This window comes from Anabrus simplex, chromosome 2 (genome assembly GCF_040414725.1).
Source record: "Anabrus simplex isolate iqAnaSimp1 chromosome 2, ASM4041472v1, whole genome shotgun sequence".
NCBI classification, from domain to species: Eukaryota; Metazoa; Arthropoda; class Insecta; order Orthoptera; family Tettigoniidae; genus Anabrus; species Anabrus simplex.
Genome location: NC_090266.1, coordinates 1,153,552,424 through 1,153,574,414, shown reverse-complemented (window position 1 = coordinate 1,153,574,414; position 21,991 = coordinate 1,153,552,424). Strand labels below are relative to the sequence as shown.

General features: G+C 38.6%; 1 protein-coding gene across 1 annotated transcript in view; it reads right to left on the bottom strand.

The window, feature by feature from the left end:
- LOC136863366 (probable E3 ubiquitin-protein ligase MGRN1) overlaps window positions 1–21,991 on the bottom strand; it is a 159,101-nt gene that overhangs the window by 79,272 nt on the left and 57,838 nt on the right. Inside the window, exons 5-7 of the mRNA XM_068226100.1 lie at window positions 18,983–19,066; window positions 18,163–18,246; window positions 6,514–6,671 (exon numbers count right to left, since the gene is read on the bottom strand). Coding sequence (XP_068082201.1) covers window positions 6,514–6,671; window positions 18,163–18,246; window positions 18,983–19,066 — 326 coding nt within the window. The remainder of the gene's footprint in view (window positions 1–6,513; window positions 6,672–18,162; window positions 18,247–18,982; window positions 19,067–21,991) is intronic.

Sequence of the window (21,991 nt, the reverse complement as noted above, 5' to 3'; positions counted from 1 at the left end):
ATATATTTACAACAGAACACTTTAAACGGGAAAAATATACATAAATCTTAATGCAACTGATCAAGGGACCAAGAATATCACACTTCTTAGGCGGGAACTTCTTAACTGAGTTTCACTGTATATCGAAGATTTCTTCATTAGGTCCTGCAACTATAAGTACATTTAGTGAAAACTTAAAAGAATGTTTTTCTGTTGCGGAATACTTTTAGTAGGGATGCGAGTTCCATCAATAGGAGCAACGACTCCTGGAAAGCCACCTTTTTGAAAAATCTGAACGTTTATTCCATTTAATATATCGTCACTGATGGGGCAAAACCTCCTATGTGAAATATTTTAACTTAGAACTTTGGCCGGTAAGGTTCTGTCATCTAATGTGCAGTATTGTGTGAATACTGTCAAGGCATTCTCACTCTTCATAATGTACGTGCTGCGGGTCGATATATCTAAAAAAAGGCCACAATTAAATTACAACTCCAGCGTGTTTAAAAAACATTCTTCAAGTGAAAACACAGAATAAAAGAGACATCTATCCTTGAGAAACCAACAGGAAAGGAAAGGAAGAGGCAGGGAAAAAGGAAATTGAATCCTGCATAAGAGTATAGCTGCATTTAAAATAAGAGAAAGCACAAGGACACGGTACACAGATTTAAATTAGGTGAATTTGAATAGAATGAAACTTTTTGACCACATCTTGTCATAAAGTAGTGTTCCACAAAGTTAATTTTAGTATAATAGGAGATTAAGTTCTCTCACTGAGAAAGCAAACACAAATCACCAAAAGAGGAAGATTGAAAGTTTTTGCAGAAGCCTGAAAGGTGATAGGGATTTCAATGTCCCTTTACATAAATATGAGTTCGTTAGCTCACCCAGGCCTCACACATGATGAATCTTTCCAGTTGGATGGAAAAATAAAAGATTACATGTATAGAACACGGACTTCAGGCAGAGTCTCTCCACACCAAACCACAATCGCAGCTGGACTGTTGTCAGGGCAATATTCAGCCCATTTATAGGACAGGAGGAATATCCTCGAACAGAAAGCAAGCATCAAGAAAGTTTGATGATGTCACAGGTGACGTGGTGAAGAAAGCTGAAAGTACAGCCAGCTCAGTGTTTAGTGGGAATATGATGATGGCGGTGTGCAAGGCAGAAGAGCAGGTAGAAAACAATTTATTGCAGATTTTGGTTGATTTGAAAGGGCACGTTAGAGTGAATACTCCCCCTCCACCATTCCTATCCTATCTCTACGATATACATTCCAATTTCGTGAGAAAATTTCTGCATCCCTTATATCATTTCTCAGCCATGATTCGACTTCTATTACAATATCTGGTGAGTATATATCTATTAAATTACTTAATTTTATTCCTTTCTTTACAATACTTCTACAGTTGAGCACTAACATTTTTATGTCATCCCTGCTTGACTTTTAGATCGCTGTACCCTTATCACCACTCCCTAGACCACCCCGTTTCCCTGAATGTACCTCCCTATAACCCTTCTACTGTAAACAAATTTCCTAACTTATACGTACCACTGCGGTTTAAGTAAATGCCAACTGAGTGCAGATCCCTATCTCCTACTAACCCATTAGGATCTAGAAATCTCAGTCCCAGTTTCCAACATATCCACTTCATAGTCTCATTTAAATCCCCAATCACCTTCCAGTCAGTGTCCCTCCTACACAGTGTTCCACAGATAATCCCCGCTTCCTTAAATTTCACCTGTGCTGCATTTACCAGATCCCACACATCCCTAACTATGTTTGTACTTATACCTGGTTGCTTTATGCTGTTGGTACCAACGTGAAACACTACCACCTTCTCCTTTCCCTCCTCATCCTCCTCTTCTACTCTCCTCAACCTACTTCCAGGATAACACAGTACCCTGCTACCCTTTCCTCCTCACACTTTCCCCACGTCTAACAATGGAATCCCCCATGACCAGAGCCTCAACCCTACCCACCTCATCCCATCCCCTCCTGGTCAGCCCTATCTTTCCTGACAGCTGCAGAAGCTACTTCCTCCTCCCTTTTCTTCCCCATGACCCTGTTCCGCATGTCCTTTCCTATCCTCTACATTTCCCTTTCTTACCTTTTCCCTTCCTCTTACTTGCAAACTTCTCAGCAAAAGTTCCCTGTTCCTCATCTTCTTTCTGTTGTTCTACCTGCAGTGACTTGTGTCGATTTCTCACAGACACCTGTCCTGAATTCTGATCGTGAATAGTGCCTTTAGCCTGCAATCTCCTTCCCCTTAGAACATTCGACCACCTGTCTTCTACAATACCCACTTTCCTTCCCATCCCTCTTTTACACCTACTGTATCCTGTACAGTGTTTGAGGGAGGCCTACCTTCTTGTCTTCTGAGAGAATCCTAATTATCTCCCTCAAACTCTCCAACTCCTCATACTCCTTAATGCCTGTCCACACCCACAGTTCCTACACTTGCACTCCTTAACCATTCTTTAAGGAAAAATGAAAAGAAAAGGATATAGTCCACCACTGACTTTTAAGACCAGTCTTTACTTAACAGGTCATTTTATGGCACTTTCATTTTGAACCAATAATATCCAATCAACCACCCAGACCTATTGCAGAAATCCAGCAACTTCTAACCTTCCTCATTTCGACTCCACCACCCCTCTGTTCCAAGCATATTTTTGTATCGTTGCTGTTATTGGTAACATGTGCATTCAGATCCTCCACTACTATCATGTTCTTCCCTCTCAACTGCTTCTGCATTTCTTCTTCAAATTCTCCTATTTGTTGTGATGTGCAGCCTGCTTGTGGAGTATACATTTGCATTACCTTCAAGTTCTATTTCTTTCTTTCTTTATTTATTTATTTATTCATTCACAAAACACATGATACAGCTAAATTGAGTAAATTTTTTCCTTTAGTGCTATTTTAACTCTTATTATTCTGTCATGTGTTGCCTTTACTTCCCCCTTCGAAACATCTTTCACCACTATTCCCACTACATTCTTCCTCATTTCCAATATACAGTAAAGCCTCGTTAATTCGAAGTCGTTGGGACTAAAAAATCGGACTTCGAATTACGTGATTTCGAATTAACCGCCAATTCGCAATTCAGAAGTACCAACCCTTGCTGCGTTACAAAATATTCTGAGGCCTGTTACTGCATGCAGTTAACCTTGATTCACAGTTTATATCTTTCAAATGCCATGAAAAAAGAACTATTTCCAAAATGTATCCAAGAAGGTGCATTTACAGTATTCAAATAATGCACTTGGATATCTCACTGGCAAACAACCTCACGCAATGAAAGAAAGAAGAAAAAAAAAAAAAAAAAAAAAAGCATGATTCAAAGACAAGGAGAAATCTATGCTGGCTCCCATGTGCAAGTGCTTTATTCATTGGATTACTATACTGTATGCATTTTAGATGCCTTGTATTTACACAGAAAGTACCCCATGGCCTTAAAATCGAACTTTCCTATGACTCTATCCTTGTACGATTTCCCGCCATGGCACTTCTCTTCCGTTTCAGAAATGTAAACACTTGCCGCGTCACGAAGTATTCTAAGACCCATTAATACAGGCAACCACCTCGATTCACAGATTAAACCTTTCAAATGCCAGGGAAAAAAAATATTTCCGACATGTATCCAACAAGGTGCATTTACAATGTTCAATAATAATGCACTTGGATAAATCACTGACAAACAAACTCACGCAACGAAAGAAAAAAATCACACAAAGACGAGGATAAATTATGCTGGTTCCCCTGTGCAAATGCATTATTTTTTGGATTTCTGTACTGTTTGCATTTTTAGATGTTTTGTGCTGGCATGGGAAGTGGCCGACGCCCTTAAAACATTGTGGCTTATCGAACTTTCCTATGACGAGGGGATAAAGTTTCTCGCTTCCATGTGCATTGCAACGCACTACAATGACCCCCATCCCCCACTCTTGTACGATTCCCTGGCTGGCACTTTCTCCTTTAAGACAGGCAATGACAATATTGTTCAGTGCCTACGAATTTATTATATGAGCCACTTTTATTCGTCAACTGTCGGCACCGCCAGTGTTCGCGGATTCTGTTTTTCCACACACTGCCTGTTGCGTGATATTACGGCGTTCCTTGAAGGGTTGAATACAAAAGAATTCAAATTTCATTCAACTTAGTAATCATGAAGCGCACTGCAGACCCACCGAAGTGAGTGTAAATGCGGAAAGCTTCCGTACCCCTCCACGTTCCAGAACACGCGTTCTATTATGACGCGGATACATTTAGAGTTGAAATTACTCTAACATACTATTGTTTTAAAATGTAAAGGCAGTTTCGAATTAAAAGTCTGAATTTCGGTAATGGGGCCGGCATTGTACCTCGAATTACGAATTATCCGTATTTCGAATTAAACAATTTAAATAACCTGCAAAACTGTATCTTGTGTTTCCGGGAACGAGACCTCCTTCGAATTAGGTGGGATTTTGAATTAACCGATTTCGAATTATTGAGGTTCTACTATAGTATAATTTACAACCTCTTCTCAATTCTCTCCAGCATTCTCCTTTCCATCTCATTTCCGCCAATCAAAACAAATCCAATTTTATTCTTTCCAACACGTCTATTACTTCCACGAGCTTAATGAGTGTTCCAATATGCAGTCTTGGAATGCTTCTTTTATTTTGTCTAAAAATAAAATCATACCCCATGGCGCTACAACCCTAATGACCCTTGGCCTACCAAGCAACCGCTGCTCAGCCCGAAGGCCAGTAGATTACAAGGTGACATGTGGTCAACGCAATTAATTATTTAGATACATCCGGTATATACATTTATTATTCCTTTCGTACGTCCGCTTGTCAGTGTTTTTATTTTAATTGCTCAGACAATTTCAAGGTTGAATGATTGAGTTTCCGTGCTTTAAGATGATAATAATAATAATTTCGTGTGGCTATTTCTAGCCGAGTGCAGCCCTTGTAAGGCAGACCCTCCGATGAGGGTGGGCGGCATCTGCCATTTGTAGGTAACTGCGTGTTATTGTGGTAGAGGATAGTGTTATTTGTGCTGTGTGAGTTGCAGGGATGTTGGGGACAGCACAAACACCCAGCCCCGGGGCCATTGGAATTAACCAATTAAGGTTAAAATCCCCGACCCGGCCGGGAATCGAACCCGGGACCCTCTGAACCGAAGGCCAGTACGCTGACCATTCAGCCAATGAGTCGGACTTTAAGATGATGATACTGACTTTATTGTCAAAAGTTTTTCCGATTATGTTGGGACTGATGACTGTACTCATGATGAGATCCCTACTGTCACACATGCCTACAGGATATCTGACAACAAAGAAGATGAGATGGATGGAAGCGATGTAAACATTAAATAAATTTTCAGTGTCATACTTACGGAGTGAATTTTAGTACACAAATCATACTGATAACATTATGTGATATTTCTGTCATAGAATATCTATTTATAGTTTATTTCTTTGTTTGTCCAGCTCGTTGGCTGAATGGTCAGCATACAGTTCAAAGGGTCCCAGGCTCAATTCTCAACTGAGTTGGGGATATTAACACTGCTTGTTGCTTGGGTGCTTGTGTTTGTCTTAAAGCACACCACCAATTACATATAACACATCACATTACATTACAACTCACCACAGAAACATACAATAGTGAATATAGCCCTCCCCTTTGGTTCACGTCAAGAAAACCATCCGTCTGTAAAAACGGGCTGAACAAACACAAATTGCCGACCGTACGTAATTGGGAAAAGGCTAGGAAGAAGAAATTTTCTTCATATGTTGTCGATAACAATAAAAAGCTTTATTAAAAAATATTTGAAAAATGAAAAGCTTTCAGAGAGCATTAGAACAAGGATCATTTCCTTTCATAACCACTTGGTCTGGATGAATCCGGAGAGGCTAATGAAGAGAATATTTGATAGTTTTGATAAAAATCCCAAAATACAAATCAGATGGTTCATTGAAACAGGATATAGATGAGCTGGGTATCGCAAGAAACAAGATATTAGACAGAGCCATTTTCGGAAATAGGATTAAGGAGTTTTGGGGGTTTGAGGAGTAAGAGAAGAAGCAAAGGAAATGTGTCTGGATGGAGGAAAGAATGAAGAAATACTGGAAATAGAGGAAGGCAAGAGGAAGAAGAAAATCATAAAGTTACTTCCTGTGGTCCACAGCTGGACAAGATCAAAGAAAGAAAGAAAGAAAGAAAGAAAGAAAGAAAGAAAGAAAGAAAGAAAGAAAGAAAAATAAACTCAAGTACATCTAGATTGGAGAGATCTTTGTCATTTGAATATGTTTTAAATTGATAGTGTGTTGTTTCTTTAAACATTTTTGGTTCCAAAACATAAAAAAGATGACCAAGCTTCTTTGAGTAGACCCCTACAGATAAGTTGAATTCAAGAGGGTTAAAAGTACCCCATCAAATGTCAAATTTGTTTCATGGACCATGTTCTCTAATCTCACAACAGTCGAATGTGATTTCAGCATTCAATAATGTAATTAAGACAGAAAGTGTGTACCATACCTTGCTGTTGTCAACATTTTTATTTTCAATTCCATAAATCTCCTGCAGAAGGTAACATAAACCATCAACAAAGAGTTTTTGCTTCAGCGCTTTCAGGACGTATGTACCATCTGAATGATGATCAACCACCGCGATTGTTGTGTGAGATTGCCGTGGTTCTGAAAGAAAGTATATTTCTCAAAGATTAATGATTATTTTTAAAACCTCACAAAATAAGACACTGTAGAAACTACTTAGGGAGAGTAATTCCATACACAAAACTCCATTAAAATACTTTGTGGAAGAAATACTAAGAAAGAAAAATCTGACTGCTTTCATAATTTGAACATTGCTATGGGAAAAACTACAACAAAAACAAATGGCAAAGCTATAACGGAAAGGCTAAGTAATGAGGAGCATTGCTTAGAAATACTCGCCATCACACAATGCGTGGGCTTTTTGCAAAAGCCTTTTGCGATAACGGGTGGAAAGTATATGAAGAAGTGAACTGCTTAGCTGAAAACGGTAGCACGAGAAGAGTAGATAATCTCGCCATCGATAAACAGAGAGAACGATCTGTAATACTGGACCCAACAGTACGTCTAGTATCAGGCAAAAAATGAAATGCATTCCAGTATCCAATTACATAATGGAGAAATATCACATGAATTCCATCACCGCCTACAGATTCTTAGTGTGTTCAAGAGGTACGATACCAGGGATGATGGCCGAGTTGTGGAAGAAGTTTGCGCGCAAGGAAAGCCACCTAGCCATGATTGCCGAGGTGGCTGTGCGTGGCTCAGTGCTTCTTTTAAGGAACCATTTATATTCAAAAACATAAAAATTGTATAATACGGTGTCTTATGGCAAACACATTGAGGATCAGTTTCCTGAATAAAGGATTATACGTATATTATACATCTATATATATAAAGTAACTTGTCCTGACTGACTGACTGATTCATCATCGCCGAGCCAAAACTACTGGACATAAAGAAATGAAATTTTGGGAATACATTCATATTAACATGTAGGTGCTCGCTAGGGGAGGATTTTTGGATATTCCATCACTTTTTAAAATGAGGATATCTATATCTCAAAAATTTAAAAGAATATAGACGTAAAAATTGGTATTTGGAATCTCCCCTTTAAAAATAAAGAAACACGTATTTTTTGTTTTTGGAAAATCCCATTAAGGGGTCTGAAAAAGGAGTGAAAAGTGGTTGAACACCTTTTATGAGGATACTTATATCTCAAAAACTGAAGATGTTACAGACATGAAAATTGGTATTTGGGATCTCCTTTAAAAATAAAGAAATGCATAGCAAGTTATGAATCTCATTCCGTATTGACGGTTATCACTTTACAAAAGAAAATATTTATAAAATCCTCCTATCAATACAATTCAAGTCATCTGTTAGATGAAGCAAAGTCTATACATGTTTCAGCCTAATCTCAAGGCCATCTTCAGTAGTAAAACAAATGTTACATAATATACAAACAAATTAAAAAACGTAATGATGTGAAGTGACAGTGATCATGATAAGTGAGTTAAAAACACATTGAGGTGCAAAGTCCTCTCGTCTAATAGATCTTGCTGGCTGTTAAATAAAACATTATGCTGAGGAGTGTAGTGAGACCGTCAATACTACGAATAAAACGTGTAACATCTGTAATGAGAAAAAAGGAATGTATGAGTGAATGAAGAACAAGTTAAAAATGATGTACGAAAAGAAAACTCATATGACTTACTTGCAACTAAAAGTTGTCGTCTCGAATGGAGATGACCTTGTCGGTCTCAAGTCACATTGACAACTAAGCCTGTGTGTGGCTTACTGTGTATCTGTGTCGATGTGGTTGGGAGGGGTAATGGAGGGGGAGGGGCAGGGAGGGAGGGACGTTGTGATTCGCGGAAGGAGGGTGGAAGGGCGGGTCTTGTTCTAGAATGTCGGTAGTGAAACTCTTTTTTATTAATGAACTGTTCGCAGATGAGCGGGACAAAGATTTCCAATAAAATATTTTTCTTTTCGTTGATTTCATTTAAGTTATAGACGGGATTGTTATATTGGTCGATATCTATATATATATTCTCTAGTATATTAAGTAAGGGACCTTTCTGTTCGTAATGCAGGATCTTCTAGAACAAGACCCGCCCTTCCACCCTCCTTCCGCGAATCACAACGTCCCTCCCTCCCTGCCCCTCCCCCTCCATTACCCCTCCCAACCACATCGACACAGATACACAGTAAGCCACACACAGGCTTAGTTGTCAATGTGACTTGAGACCGACAAGGTCATCTCCATTCGAGACGACAACTTTTAGTTACAAGTAAGTCATATGAGTTTTCTTTTCGTACATCATTTTTAACTTGTTCTTCATCCACTCATACATTCCTTTTTTCTCATTACAGATGTTACACGTTTTATTCGTAGTATTGACGGTCTCACTACACTCCTCAGCATAATGTTTTATTTAACAGCCAGCAAGATCTATTAGACGAGAGGACTTTGCACCTCAATGTGTTTTTAACTCACTTATCATGATCACTGTCACTTCACATCATTACGTTTTTTAATTTGTTTGTATATTATGTAACATTTGTTTTACTACTGAAGATGGCCTTGAGATTAGGCTGAAACATGTATAGACTTTGCTTCATCTAACAGATGACTTTAATTGTATTGATAGGAGGATTTTATAAATATTTTCTTTTGTAAAAAGAAATGCATATTTTTTGTTTTTGAAAAATCCAATGAATAGGGGGTGAATGGGAGTGACAAACGGGGTGGAATTTAAAAAATATATATCTAGGCCTACAATATACCTCAGACACATAACATGTTACAGACTTGAAAACTGGTACTTGGAATCTCCTGTAAAAGTAAAGAGATAGACAATTTTTTTCGGAAAATCCACTTAAGGGGAACAAAAAAAAAAAAAGGCGGTGAATTTTTACAATGAGTGACAACTTAACATGTTACATGAGTGAAAATTGGTACTTTGAATCCCTCTCAAAAATAACACATATTTTTTGTTTTCGGAGAAACCACTTGGGGGTGGGGGGGGGTGGGGGGAGGGGCGGGTAGAAAGAACTGAAAAGTGGGTTGAATTCTTTGTATTAGGATACTGATATATCAAAAATGAAGACGTTATAGACGTAAAAACTGGTGGTTGGAATCTCATAAGGAAATGCACATTTTTTGTTTTCGGAAAATCCACTTACGCAGGGGAGAAAAAATTGAAAAATTAGTTAAATTATTTGTATGAGTCTACTTATATCTCAAAAACTACAGATGTTGCAGACATGGAAATTGGTGTTTGATATCCCCTTTAAGAGTAAAGTAACACATATTCCTTTGATTTTGGAAAATCCAATTAAGGATGGAGATTGAAAGGAAGTGAAAAATTTGAATTCTTTTTATGTGGATACTTATATCTCAAAAACTAATGGTTACAGACATGAAAATTGGTGTTTGTAATCTCCCTTAGAAATAAAGAAACGCATCTTATTTTGTTTTCTGAAAAACATTACGGGGGGAAAGAATTGAAATATTTGTATGAGGATACTTATATCTCTAAAAGATAAAGGCGTTACAGATGCGAAACTTGGTATTTGGAATCTCCTTTAAAAATAAACACCTCTTTCCTCCGGAAAATCGACTTTTGGGAGGGGGGGGGGGCGACGGGTAAAAATAAGTAAAGAAAAAGTTGAATTCTGTTTAAGAGGATACTTATATCTCAGAAACTGAAGATGTTACAGGCGTGAAAGTTGGTATTTTGAATCTCCTTCAAACATAAAGAAACACATATTTTTTGTTTTCAGAAAGTCCACTTAAAGGGAGAGAGGGTGGAAAAAGGGAAGAAGAAGTTGAATTCATTTTATGAGGATACTTATATCTCAAAAACTGAAAGTGTTACTGACGTGAAATTCAGTACTGTATTTTGAATCTCCTTTAAAAATAAAGAAACACGTCCTTTTTTGTTTCGGAAAATCCACTTAAGGGGTTGAAAAGAATTGAAAAAGTGGGTGAATTTTGTAAATGAGTACTGGTATATCTACAGTATATGTCTAAAACTTAACATGTTACAGACATGAAACTTGGTATTTGTATAGTCCTTCAAAAATACAGGAACACGTACTTTTTGTTTTCGGAAAAGGCACTTAACGGGTTGAAAAGAAGTGAAAAATGAAGTGAATCATTTTTAATGCGGATGCTTATATCTCACAAACTGATGACGTTACATATGCGAAAATTAGTATTTGGAATCTCCTTTAAAAGTAAAGGAACATGTATTTCTTTTTGTATTCAGAAAATGGGATGGACTGATAAAGGGGTTAAATTCTTTTTATGGGGATTCTTATAGCCTATCTCAAAAACTGAAAATGTTAACGACGTGGAGATAGATATTTGGAATCTACTTCAAAAATAAACTTTTTTTTCCGATTTAAGAGAAGACCGTTTCTCATATGTACAGTTCTATGTTACATTATCATCTTAGCCCCAAAATGCAATAACACAAATGTGGTTTACAAAGAGTTTCCGGGGTAAATGAAACTCAATTTGTCTGTGAATGTTTATACTTTAGGGATTTTCAGATAATGTCTTAGAACAGTACCGAGGAACGATTACTTTTATTATTTTACTAAATCCATGCGAGCGAAGCCACAGGCAACTGCTAGTATTATATATATATATATATATATATATATATTTCCTTTAAATATGCTATAACACAATCTAAATTTTGTCTATTTCAATCTAACTTTCTATTTCCTATGATAAGTAAGCAAGCTTGGAGTTTTAGTTGACAAATCTGTTGACTGTGAATCACAGTATCTGTAGATTTACATGGCATCCAAACCACGGGGACATGACTTCTTCTTTCAGAAATCTCAAGTTTCTATTCTTACAGAATTACTTGCAGAATGCAGGGACGTGACAGCTGAGTGACATTATCATTGGCTTTTCACAAACAAGGCCACAACTCAAATCCTAGTCAATGCATGTAGATGCAAGTGGGATATTAGAAATGAAAATACATGTCCCCTTGGTCTGGATTACATGTAAAGCTACAGGTTCTGTGACTGATCTAAAAATCAACAGGCAAACAAAACTAAGAAACTTGTTTTCTTATACTGTTATAAACCACAACTCCACATACCATATTTTCCAGTTTATAATACAATCATTATTTTGATTTTGCACAAATTCCAAACATTTCATCAATGAAATAACACCGAGGATATAAAATTATGTGTGCAAAGAAAAAAGTGCTGTGACATTACTGAAGTAACATTAGATGATTTAGAGAATGAGTTTTCTGCTTATTTGGCTGAATTCCTTATCCCGTTCTTTCCACATTTCTCTCTAGGAAACATACGCATTCACAGTAAGAGGTGTTCAAAAATAAAATAGCCCAGAAAGTTATGACCATTTCCTAAAGGGGAAAAGAAATTACGCGAGTAAGAAAAATTCATTCTTCATCAAAGGAACTTTCATTTTATTCTACGATTTTTGCCTACTTCACTGTAAATTTTAAAAGTCCATGCCTGCCTCTTTACCACAGTCAGTCATTGACATCAGTTTCCAAGATAGACGTCCGATTCAGGTTGAGGTCAGTGGCATTAGAGTATTTAAAATGCGATTTCTCCATGTTGTTGGCTTCCGAAAGAAAAGAAAAGAAAAGAAAAGAAAAGAAAAGAAAAGAAAAACCTTTTGCATGAAAAAATTCTTACACCCTAGCATCTGTCAAGACCATAAGCAGTAGGAAGACACATAAAAAAAATACGCTTTTTAATTAAATTTCCATCTTCGCAGAAAGGAGTATGAGCATGTTTGGAGGTGAAGAAGTCAGTCAAGTGAGGTTGGACAATATTAAAATCGAAGCTTTTCCATTCAAAGAATTTGTTACAGAGCAAAACAAGTGGAAATCAGATTGCACCAATTTTTCTGATGAAAATGCAGAAATTATCAGTTGCAATATTCTAAGGATGACCACAGAGACACAATGCCTTGCTTTCCTTGGTGGAAGAAACCTGATAATCTTGATCACTAATTATGAAAAACTTCAGTTTGATGCTTTGATGCAAGCTGTCTAACTGGCCGTAGTACACATCCAAAGTAATCCTCTGAAAGAGGAGCTCATAATAAAGAACGCCTTTAATATCTTAACCTGAATATTCCACAACCACCTCTAAGCTGCTGATCCATGAAGAGACTTTTCTCTGTATACTATACAAATGGTTTTACACATCTGTACAAAGTTTTTCCACTTTTAATTTTAAAAAAATGATTCCATGCACAGAAAATGTCCTATTTGATCTTTCATATTTGATAGTCAGGAAGAACAGTTGACATAGTTAAATGCCTTCTTGGAACTAGTTGCAACATTTCATATATTTTCAAACAACAAGACTTTATATGGAATGCACATTGGTTATCAATGCTAGGAACTTACTACTAGACTGCTAAAAGGTAAGGTAAGGGTGTATTTTGCCCGAAGGCAGGTCCGAACCTCCACAGAGGTTTGCCTGAGCCGGAGTTTACGGGCGGTAGTGTGGCCAGTTCCTTTTCGCTCCTCCATACCCTTACCCCCCACCAACAGCACGTGGTATCCCATCCAAATCTTGACCACGCCCAATGTTGCTTAACTTCGGAGATCTCACGGGATCCGGTGTTTCAACATGGCTATGGCTGTTGGCAGACTGCTAAAGAGACACCTATAAATTAGTTTTAACAGTATGTGTACACCTACTGTCAAGGCACAAAATACTGACCAATTATTTCTTATAGGTAGATACACAGAAACTTCTCAACTATCCAAATATTCTTGGAAAAAACATCAGATTCCAAGAACAATAAAAAAGACTGAACAAACTTCCCAACTTCCAATTTTTTTTTTTTAAAGACACAAACTGAACTAAATTATAACATTTTATAACATTTTCATACCTTAACATGTTCCGTGCGGTTCGGGTCACCATGTGCCCCAAAACATGTTACTCTTATCCGTCGGTGTGAACTACCCAGAATTGCGAAGTAAGTAACTTCGTCCTAGTTACGAATTTCCGTTAAGTAATGGCAACATAGTGTTCCAATTGAAGCAAAGGATCGAGGCATACTGCTAGTTTTGATCGGCCCACCGGTGACCCGAAGAAAGTTTTCTTCATCTTCCATTCATATCGCTTCGGGTCACCCTGAGTCCCGATTGTTGTCTGACCTATATTTTTACGCGGGAATCGCTTAGTGCGGTTACGGCGAATGAAGCCTAGAGTGTTGCTGCCCGCAGATCGTAGATTGTTGTTTAAGGAGTACCACCCTTCTGATATCTGCTTTCTACATTGCTCTTAGGAAATCCAATAGAGGTTATTGGAGTAGTTACTGACATATTTATTATCTGCCGTATATAATATTTACAAGCAATTTCACGTCCGTCTTTAGGTATGGAGCTTTCACATTCCGACACACCAGTGGCAAGGAAAAGAAAGAGGGTTAGGACAGCACTGGGGTGGGCCTATACCACGTTCCGTGCGGTTCGGGTCACCATGTGCCCCGAAACATGTTACCCTTATCCGTCGGTGTGAACTTCCCAGAATTGCGAAGTTAGTAACTACGTCCTAGTTACCAATTGCTGTTAACTAATGGCAACATAGTGTTCCAATTGAAGTAAAGGATCGAGGCATACTGCTAGTTTTGATCGGCCCACCCGTGACCCAAATATTTCCGGGGTCATTTCTGTTTCACGCAGTTGTTGAATCGGAACACTGTCACACAGGTAAATACGCTGGAATGTCTCCTCAACAATAACGCACACAACAAGTGCACTTGCATTGTTTAGGATTTCATACTAGGGAGTAAACAAAGTCAAATTCGTCAGGTCACCGGTGACCCGAACCGATAACTAAAGGCAGCATCGGGTCACCGGTGGGCCGATACGACGTAACATTAAGTCATTGAAATTCACTGCCGCAGGGAACGTGTTAAGAAAACATTGGGATATTGTTTGAGGTGTATTCAAGTTCTAAGGTCTCCCAATTTCCTTTCTTCAATATGGTAGCAGTCAGTCATTTGAGACATTTTTAAAGCACGTGGGCATCCTTCCAGAAAAAGAGATACAGATGGCAGCACCTCTACCTCACAAAACGTGTGGCAGCAGCTGCAACTGCAGACATTTCAGATATTTGAAACAGAGACTTTCACATTCTAGAAATGGTGTGCAATCATCTGATTTCTCCCCTTTCATAGTGTCACACCAATTGAAATTCACAGACAACTGAGTGAGAAATGTGGTGATGGCAGAGATGCCAACTTTCAAGAAAGGTAATTCATAATGCACCCGTTCGGGCCCTGGGGGGGGGGAAAGGGGGTGGGGTGGCGGCGGCCGTAGAAATTTTTTTCTTCGAGATCTTACTAACTTGCATATCATTGAAAAATCAATGAAAATCATACAATTCAACCAAATATTCAAAGATTGGCATATAAAGAGAGTATGATATCTGCTAAAGTAACAGGTGATCTGCAGTACATATCTGAGTGGAGGATGAATGATCATTTCTTTTGTTGAGTACTGTAGTTGCTCCCTTAGCAGCTTGTAGTTACTGTTTGGTAAACGTACACTGGTGACATGCTTTTCCTTTTGATGTAATGTGCATCCTCTGCACTAACAGAGCACTTAACAGTTCGGTGTTCATATTAGCATGGAACTCACTCTTGTTCTTCCTCACCATGCGCAACTGAAAAATCGCAGCTACACACGCTACAAAACACGTGTGAATGAGATTTTGAGAGACGCAGTAAACAGGGCCATTCTTTTGAGTATTCCTCCCTAAAATTTTGAACTATTTTTGTATTAGCGTCACTAATCAGGGTACTTTCCTGCACAAGAAATATCTTCATTATTTCAAACCTTTCGCATTTCGTAACACACGGTTAGCATTTGACAACCAAAATCGAAATAAATATTTCAACAGTCAGGCACACAGTATCCACAATGAAACAGAGTTTGTCACCACTTTGCCGCCAAAATAAAGACAAAAAAACTCGCATACTTGCATGGAATTCTGGTGATGTGACGAACAAAGACAACAACTACGCAAGATATACAACTTCACAGGTGCCTATTTTTCCGGTACTGGAAGCACACACTGCATTTGGAGCGTGAAAACTCGAAAAATTCTTAAATGAGGAACAGGAAAGTGGTATAACTTATTACTGAGAAATCCCAAAATAATGTTCTGAGAACTCAAGCTGTAATGGCATTCCTTGTGTATCCCCTTGAACACTTCATACACCTAGATTTAAAAATAAACAAAAAATTGTAAATTGTGGTATGTGATTCGTAAAGGCGTAATTGTGGTGGGTAATTCGTAATTATTACGACTGAATTGTAATACTTGGCATCTCTGTGATGGTGGTGTAGATGTCAAAACGTGCATCTGTGGGCGAGAAAATTTAATGAAGGAAGAAATTCACACGTGAACAAAACGAAGCAGCCACGGACATGCACCAGGCTACCTGAAACCAAGATTGCCTGAGTGGAGCAACAGGTTATGAAGTACAGTCACTTGACAGTAGAGGAGATTGTCTTCTAAGGTGGCATTTCTGCAGGATTGGTGCATATCATCCTTCACAATAATAATCTAAATATGTGAAGATTTCCTCCAGATGAGTGTCATGAATACCAACTGACGAACAAGGCTGCAAGCATGGTAACGTGTCAATCGATCTTAGCACGTGATGCCGCTAATGAATATTGCTTTCATTTCACGAACTGTCATGATGGATGAGACATGAATTCTGTTCTTCAATCCTCAAATCAAATGGCAGTCAAAGCAATGGAAACACACATCCACCAACACAGATGAAATTTCAGGTTACTGACAGTGCTGAAAAAATGAGGATGGCTATGTTTTGGAATAGTAAAGGAGTGTTCCTCGCATATTACATTCCTAATGGTGTAATGGTGACAGCTGCCTCCCACAGAGGTTCAGAGGATGAAGTTTCTAACAGGAACTCTAAATGGCCACAGAGATGTGCAGTTGTGCTTTCCCATCATGATAATGCTCCTGCTCATTGGACAGCCCTTCCTCAGAGGTTCCTTCATGACAACTTAGAAGCGATTCCTCATGCTTTTTATTCACTTACTGTTGTGCACAATAATTTTCATCTCTTCTCAATGGCGAAGGACATTATCTGGGGTCATACACTTTCCAGTTGTGCTGTTTTTGCATCAGCAATTTTCCAGTGAGCAGGACAGATTCCTAAGGAAGCCTTTGCTGCAGCCAAGCAATCGCAGTGTTGACATTGCAAAAAAATGTATACATCCAGAGGTGATTGTGCCTTAGTAATGGATATATCCTCATTGTTCTCAAATTAGCCCTTACATCTTACAAGACATGTTTTGAACCAGGTCACCACATTACTCTCGTGGCAAATGGTCCAACTCCTATACGAAACAGGATCAGTGAGCTATAAGAGTAGCAAGTGCAGCTGATGCAGTAAAAATTGCCACTTTCAGCATGCCCCATGCTTGCTCGATTGGAATCATACCAGGGAATTATGCAAACTAGTCTCTTTGGCAGATGTGTCGTTGAAGATACTTGTCTGCCATGATAGTACGATGAGGTCTTTCACTGTCATCTACTAGAAGAAAGCAGGTCCCAACAAGTCTACAGTACCTACCAACAGTATCAAGAATTTCTTCAATGTAATCAGGGGACAGGCAGAGGGTTATGGATGGGAATGAGAGGAAATGACTGTCTGAAAATTATTCCAGCCACAAACCAGGAACTTCTAAGAGCAAATGCATGAACATCCAGAATGTGGTCGTACTGCTCGTTTTGCCCAGAGGTTCTTTATATTCTTTTGAGTTTGGTGTTGGATCTCATACCAATCCTGGTCTAATCTCTGATCACCACATTTCTCCATTCTTGGTTGGTGAGCAAGGGCTAAGTTCCTTCATTAAGCATAATTTTCTTGGTGCAATACACAGCTTCTAATAGGCCTTCTGCAGAGGAAACCATCCATTTGCAGTTTTTGGTGCACAGCTTGATCTAAGATATAAACTCCTACAGTTCAGAAGAAATCAAATCATTACAATTTGCTTTACGTCGCACCAACACAGACAGGTCTTATGGCGACAATGGGATAGGAAAGTGCTCGGATTGGGAAGAAAGCGACTGTGGCCTTAATTAAGGTACAGCCATGACAGTACGACGGGGTCTTCCACTGTCATCTACTAGAAGGAAGTAGTCCCCAACATCAAGTCTACAGTACCTACCAACACCATCAAGAATTTCTTCAATGTATCAGGGAACAGGCAGAGGGTTATGGATTGGAATGAGAGGAAATTACTTGTCTGAACATTATTCCAGCCACAAACGAGAACCTGGTCTAATCTCTTATCACATTCCTCCATTCTTGGTTGGTGAGCCAGGGCTAAGTTCCTTCGATGAGCATAGTTTTCTTGGTGAAATACACAGCTTTTAATAGGCCTTCTGCAAAGGAGACCAACCATTTGCAGTCTTTGGCGTACAGTTTGATCTAAGATATAAACTTCTGCAGTTCAGAAGAAATCAGATCATTACAATTTGCTTTACGTCGCACAGACACAGACAGGTCTATTATTATTATTATTATTATTATTATTATTATTATTGTTCACATTACCTGTCTCTCTGCTCTTGTCCCACAGTTTAGACACACTGTCTTGAGTAGCATAGAGCTGATCGGCAACATCTTGCTGGGTAAGGTCTGTGGAAAGTAAAGCAACCATCTGAATTCTATTGAAATCTTGTATTTGTTTACATGGTATGTCTATGCATGACAGAACTTACAATAAACTATACGTCTGTGGACAAATTTCTGCCTATAGGCTCTGGAAGAAGAGGAAGATTAAAGGTGCCATTAGGGCATACTGGGTTAAGGTTGCACGATATCAAGTATAAAGAACACAGATAGTTCACTTAAACTATCGCTTGCATTTTATCAACACCTCGCACACATTCGCCTGGTGTAAAAATGTGAAACCACGGAAAACCATGTTCAGGGCTGCCGACAGTGGAGTTCGAACCCACTATCTCCCGAATGCAAGCTGACAGCTAGGTGACCCAAACCACGCAGTCACTAACTTGGTTAAATCCGATCTATAAGACATGGCAGTGGATGTCTGTTGCCTGTGAGTCAACATCAAATCTGCAATTGTGGTACAAGAAGATGATTATTGCAAGATGGATCATTTCACATTAACACTGGGCTCAGTGATTTAAGACAGTAGAAGTGCTTGCCTTGTGTAGGTGGGTCCAATCCCAGGTCAGTTTGGTGGTATTTGAAAGTGTTGAAATAAGTCTGCTTTATGTCCATAGATTTTCCGGCACATAAAATAAATCCTGCAAACTATAATACTGACGTCTCAGAGTCTCCGAAAACCGTAAAGGAAGTTACTGGGACATAAAAATTATAGCATTATTATTATTATTATTCACATTACCTGTCTCTCTGCTCTTGTTCCACAGTTTAGACACACTGTCTTGAGTGGCATAGAGCTGATCGGCAACATCTTGCTGGGTAAGGTCTGTGGAAAGTAAAGCAACCATTTGAATTCTATTGAAATCTTGCATTTGTCTACATTGTAAGTCTATGCATGACAGAAGTTACAATAAACAATACGTCTGTGGACAAACTTCTGCCTATAGGCTGTGGAAGAAGAGGAAGATTAAAGGAATTATGATACTGTGCCGTTAGGGCATACTGGGTTAAGGTTGCATGATATCAAGTATAAGGAACACAGAGCATTCAGTTAAAAGAAACTATCGCTTGCATTTTATTAACATCTCGTACTCATATACACACATGTTCAAAGTCTTCATGTTCGCTTTTGCCTCAGCAAACCAGTCAAACACTTTGTAAGCCATTGTCGACACACACGAGAAATTAGACCTACTTGACGAATGAACATAACAGCACGTACCAAGACTGCACATGTGAGAAGTCTTGCTAGGTTTTTAGAACAGCTGTCTGTGTCCGGTTCTGATACACCACTGCCCATCAAGGAGCATCACTTTCGCAGATACCTTGCTCAAATATTCTCTGCACAGTAACTTGACTTGTGAAGATATCTCGCTTATTTCCGGCATATTATACTCATCAATTTTAATCTTGTTTCCGTGAAATCTTTGCATGAAAATAAGGGCACAATATGAACACCATGCTGTGCGAAGTCCAACAGCAGGGGAGGCTCGACTAAATCCGCAGTAACCAAAATGTAACTTTACTGAGGCTTTATCCCAGTGTGGTCGGCTTATTACTTCCTCTAAACACCTTCTACTCTGATGGTAAAGGTTGTGAATAATGCAGTGGATCTCTCTGGTAATAGCATCAAGGAACTTCAGTACTGTGGAAGATAGGCTACTTTAACACCAGTACTTCTACAAAACTTACTACCACTTTCAAGTAGTATTATTTGCAGTGTTATTCGTAATGAATCCACCAACTACTGCAGAATTAGCCATACCACGCTGTGGAATTTTCTGGATTACTGCCATTTAGCTGAAATATTATAATTACAATTAAATGAATGAATTTAAAATGTAACTTAAAAGCTTTTCAGTCTGTCGAACACACAAGTTCAATATAAATACAGTAGAAGTCCGTTATAGCGAGAATTCATAACAGCGAAAAATTTACTTGCTATAACGGATTGTCGTTACATCCGATTTTTGTATAAAAGTCGGAAAACCCTTCATGCACTTTAAAATCGGTATGAAACGGCAATCAGTTTGTACAAAACTTGCGTTTCCGCAGATGATATCCACACTATGGCTTACTTGTTTGTTATTTTTCATAATGCAATACTGCGTGAAAATGTATGTTTAATTTCATTCTGAAAAAAATGAGGCGTCCAGATGCAAAATGCAGTAAATCCACTTTTGCTCGAAAATGAATTGCCACCATTTTGTTCTCTATGCTGTCGTCTGTTGATTAGACCCTTAAAACTCAAGCACAACTGATTCCGTCTGCTTTAAATCGCACCCCAAAAACAGCCTACAGATGCAAAAGTGTGTGTATCCATATCTGTTTGCAAAGCAAAACTGAGTGAATCCATTTTCATCATAAAGAAACAGAACTTGGTGTATCCTTACCAAGCGCCATTACTTAAGGTGGTTTGCAGATGCAAAACTAGCTTAATACCCACTGTGTCCTGCGTTTGAATAATGCTATTTTACAAGCTTTTTTCTCCACGGATGTTAGTTCTGAGCTTGTGTCAAGAAACCGATTTTGCAAAGGGATCTAATGAAATTGTGTCCTGTGTGCATCACAGGTTAACATCAACATATTTGAATGGCATCCACACCATCCACCTACTGTCGGACAGCTGTGGAGGGAAAAACAAGAACCAGACAATGCTGGGTATGCTGTGCTTTTGGCTAACACAAGAGGCTCCTGTCAGTGTGAAACGGGTGAAGATCCTCTATCCAATGGTTGGACATTCTTTTCTACTACCCAATAGAATTTTTGGTCGAATAGAAAAAGTTTTCAGGTCGAAAGTTACTGTCATATTACCGAGTGAGTACCATGAAGTATTCAAGGATCACAGAATAGTTTTCCAGCTGGGAGCAGATGTTGTCAATTGGTGTTGGAAAGATGCAGTTGCTGATGTCGTCAAGCCCTGGGGTCAGAGGCACTTCAAATTTGCTCCTGTAAAAAGGGTTGTGATCACCGGGAGTAAACACGGAAATGCACTAGTAAGAGGTGAAGTGGACGCTGGTGAAGGGAGAGGGATATGCAGACGTGGCAAAGCCTACTCGTCTATGAAGCAGAATGTTATCCAGATTGGAAGAGCCTTAAACGAAGTGAAAGTTAGGGACATTGATTTTCTGCTTAGAAAGCATTTTGGGGAGACTTGGGAAGAAAACGAAGATCTTGTTTTCTATAAGAATCTGATAGATTCTTAAACAGCTGTGAACAATACAGAGGAGGACTCAGACTTTGAAATTCATCAAGAAGACAATGAGTTGCCTGTTTAATTTCGATGGAACAGGACAGGACTTGCAAGGTTGCAGCCTTTTTACTTCTTGCAGACCTTCATTTGATGTCATATACTATGTAATCACACTTACTTGTAGTCAATAAATAATTTCTCTTGTCATTTGAACCAGCATTAAGGCATCTTTCCAATTACGTTATGATAATATCTCTACAGAACAAACCTACCCAGATCCATGAAAACAGGAGCAAAACTTGGTAAATCCAAACCATTTCAGGTAATAACTAAAAAAATATAACCCCAATATTTTAAAGATTGTCTTGAAAATAGTCCGTAAGTGAATATAAATCTACAATGAAGAGGAATTTTGCATATCTGCGAACCAAAGGAAGTAAGACGTTTTTCGTGTTTCCTGAAAAAAATGTTCTGGTGCACTCACAGCGTTTTGCTTCTGGACGCCTCAAATATAGTACCGTATTTCTCCGAATCCAAGATGAACCCCACTTTTTCCTT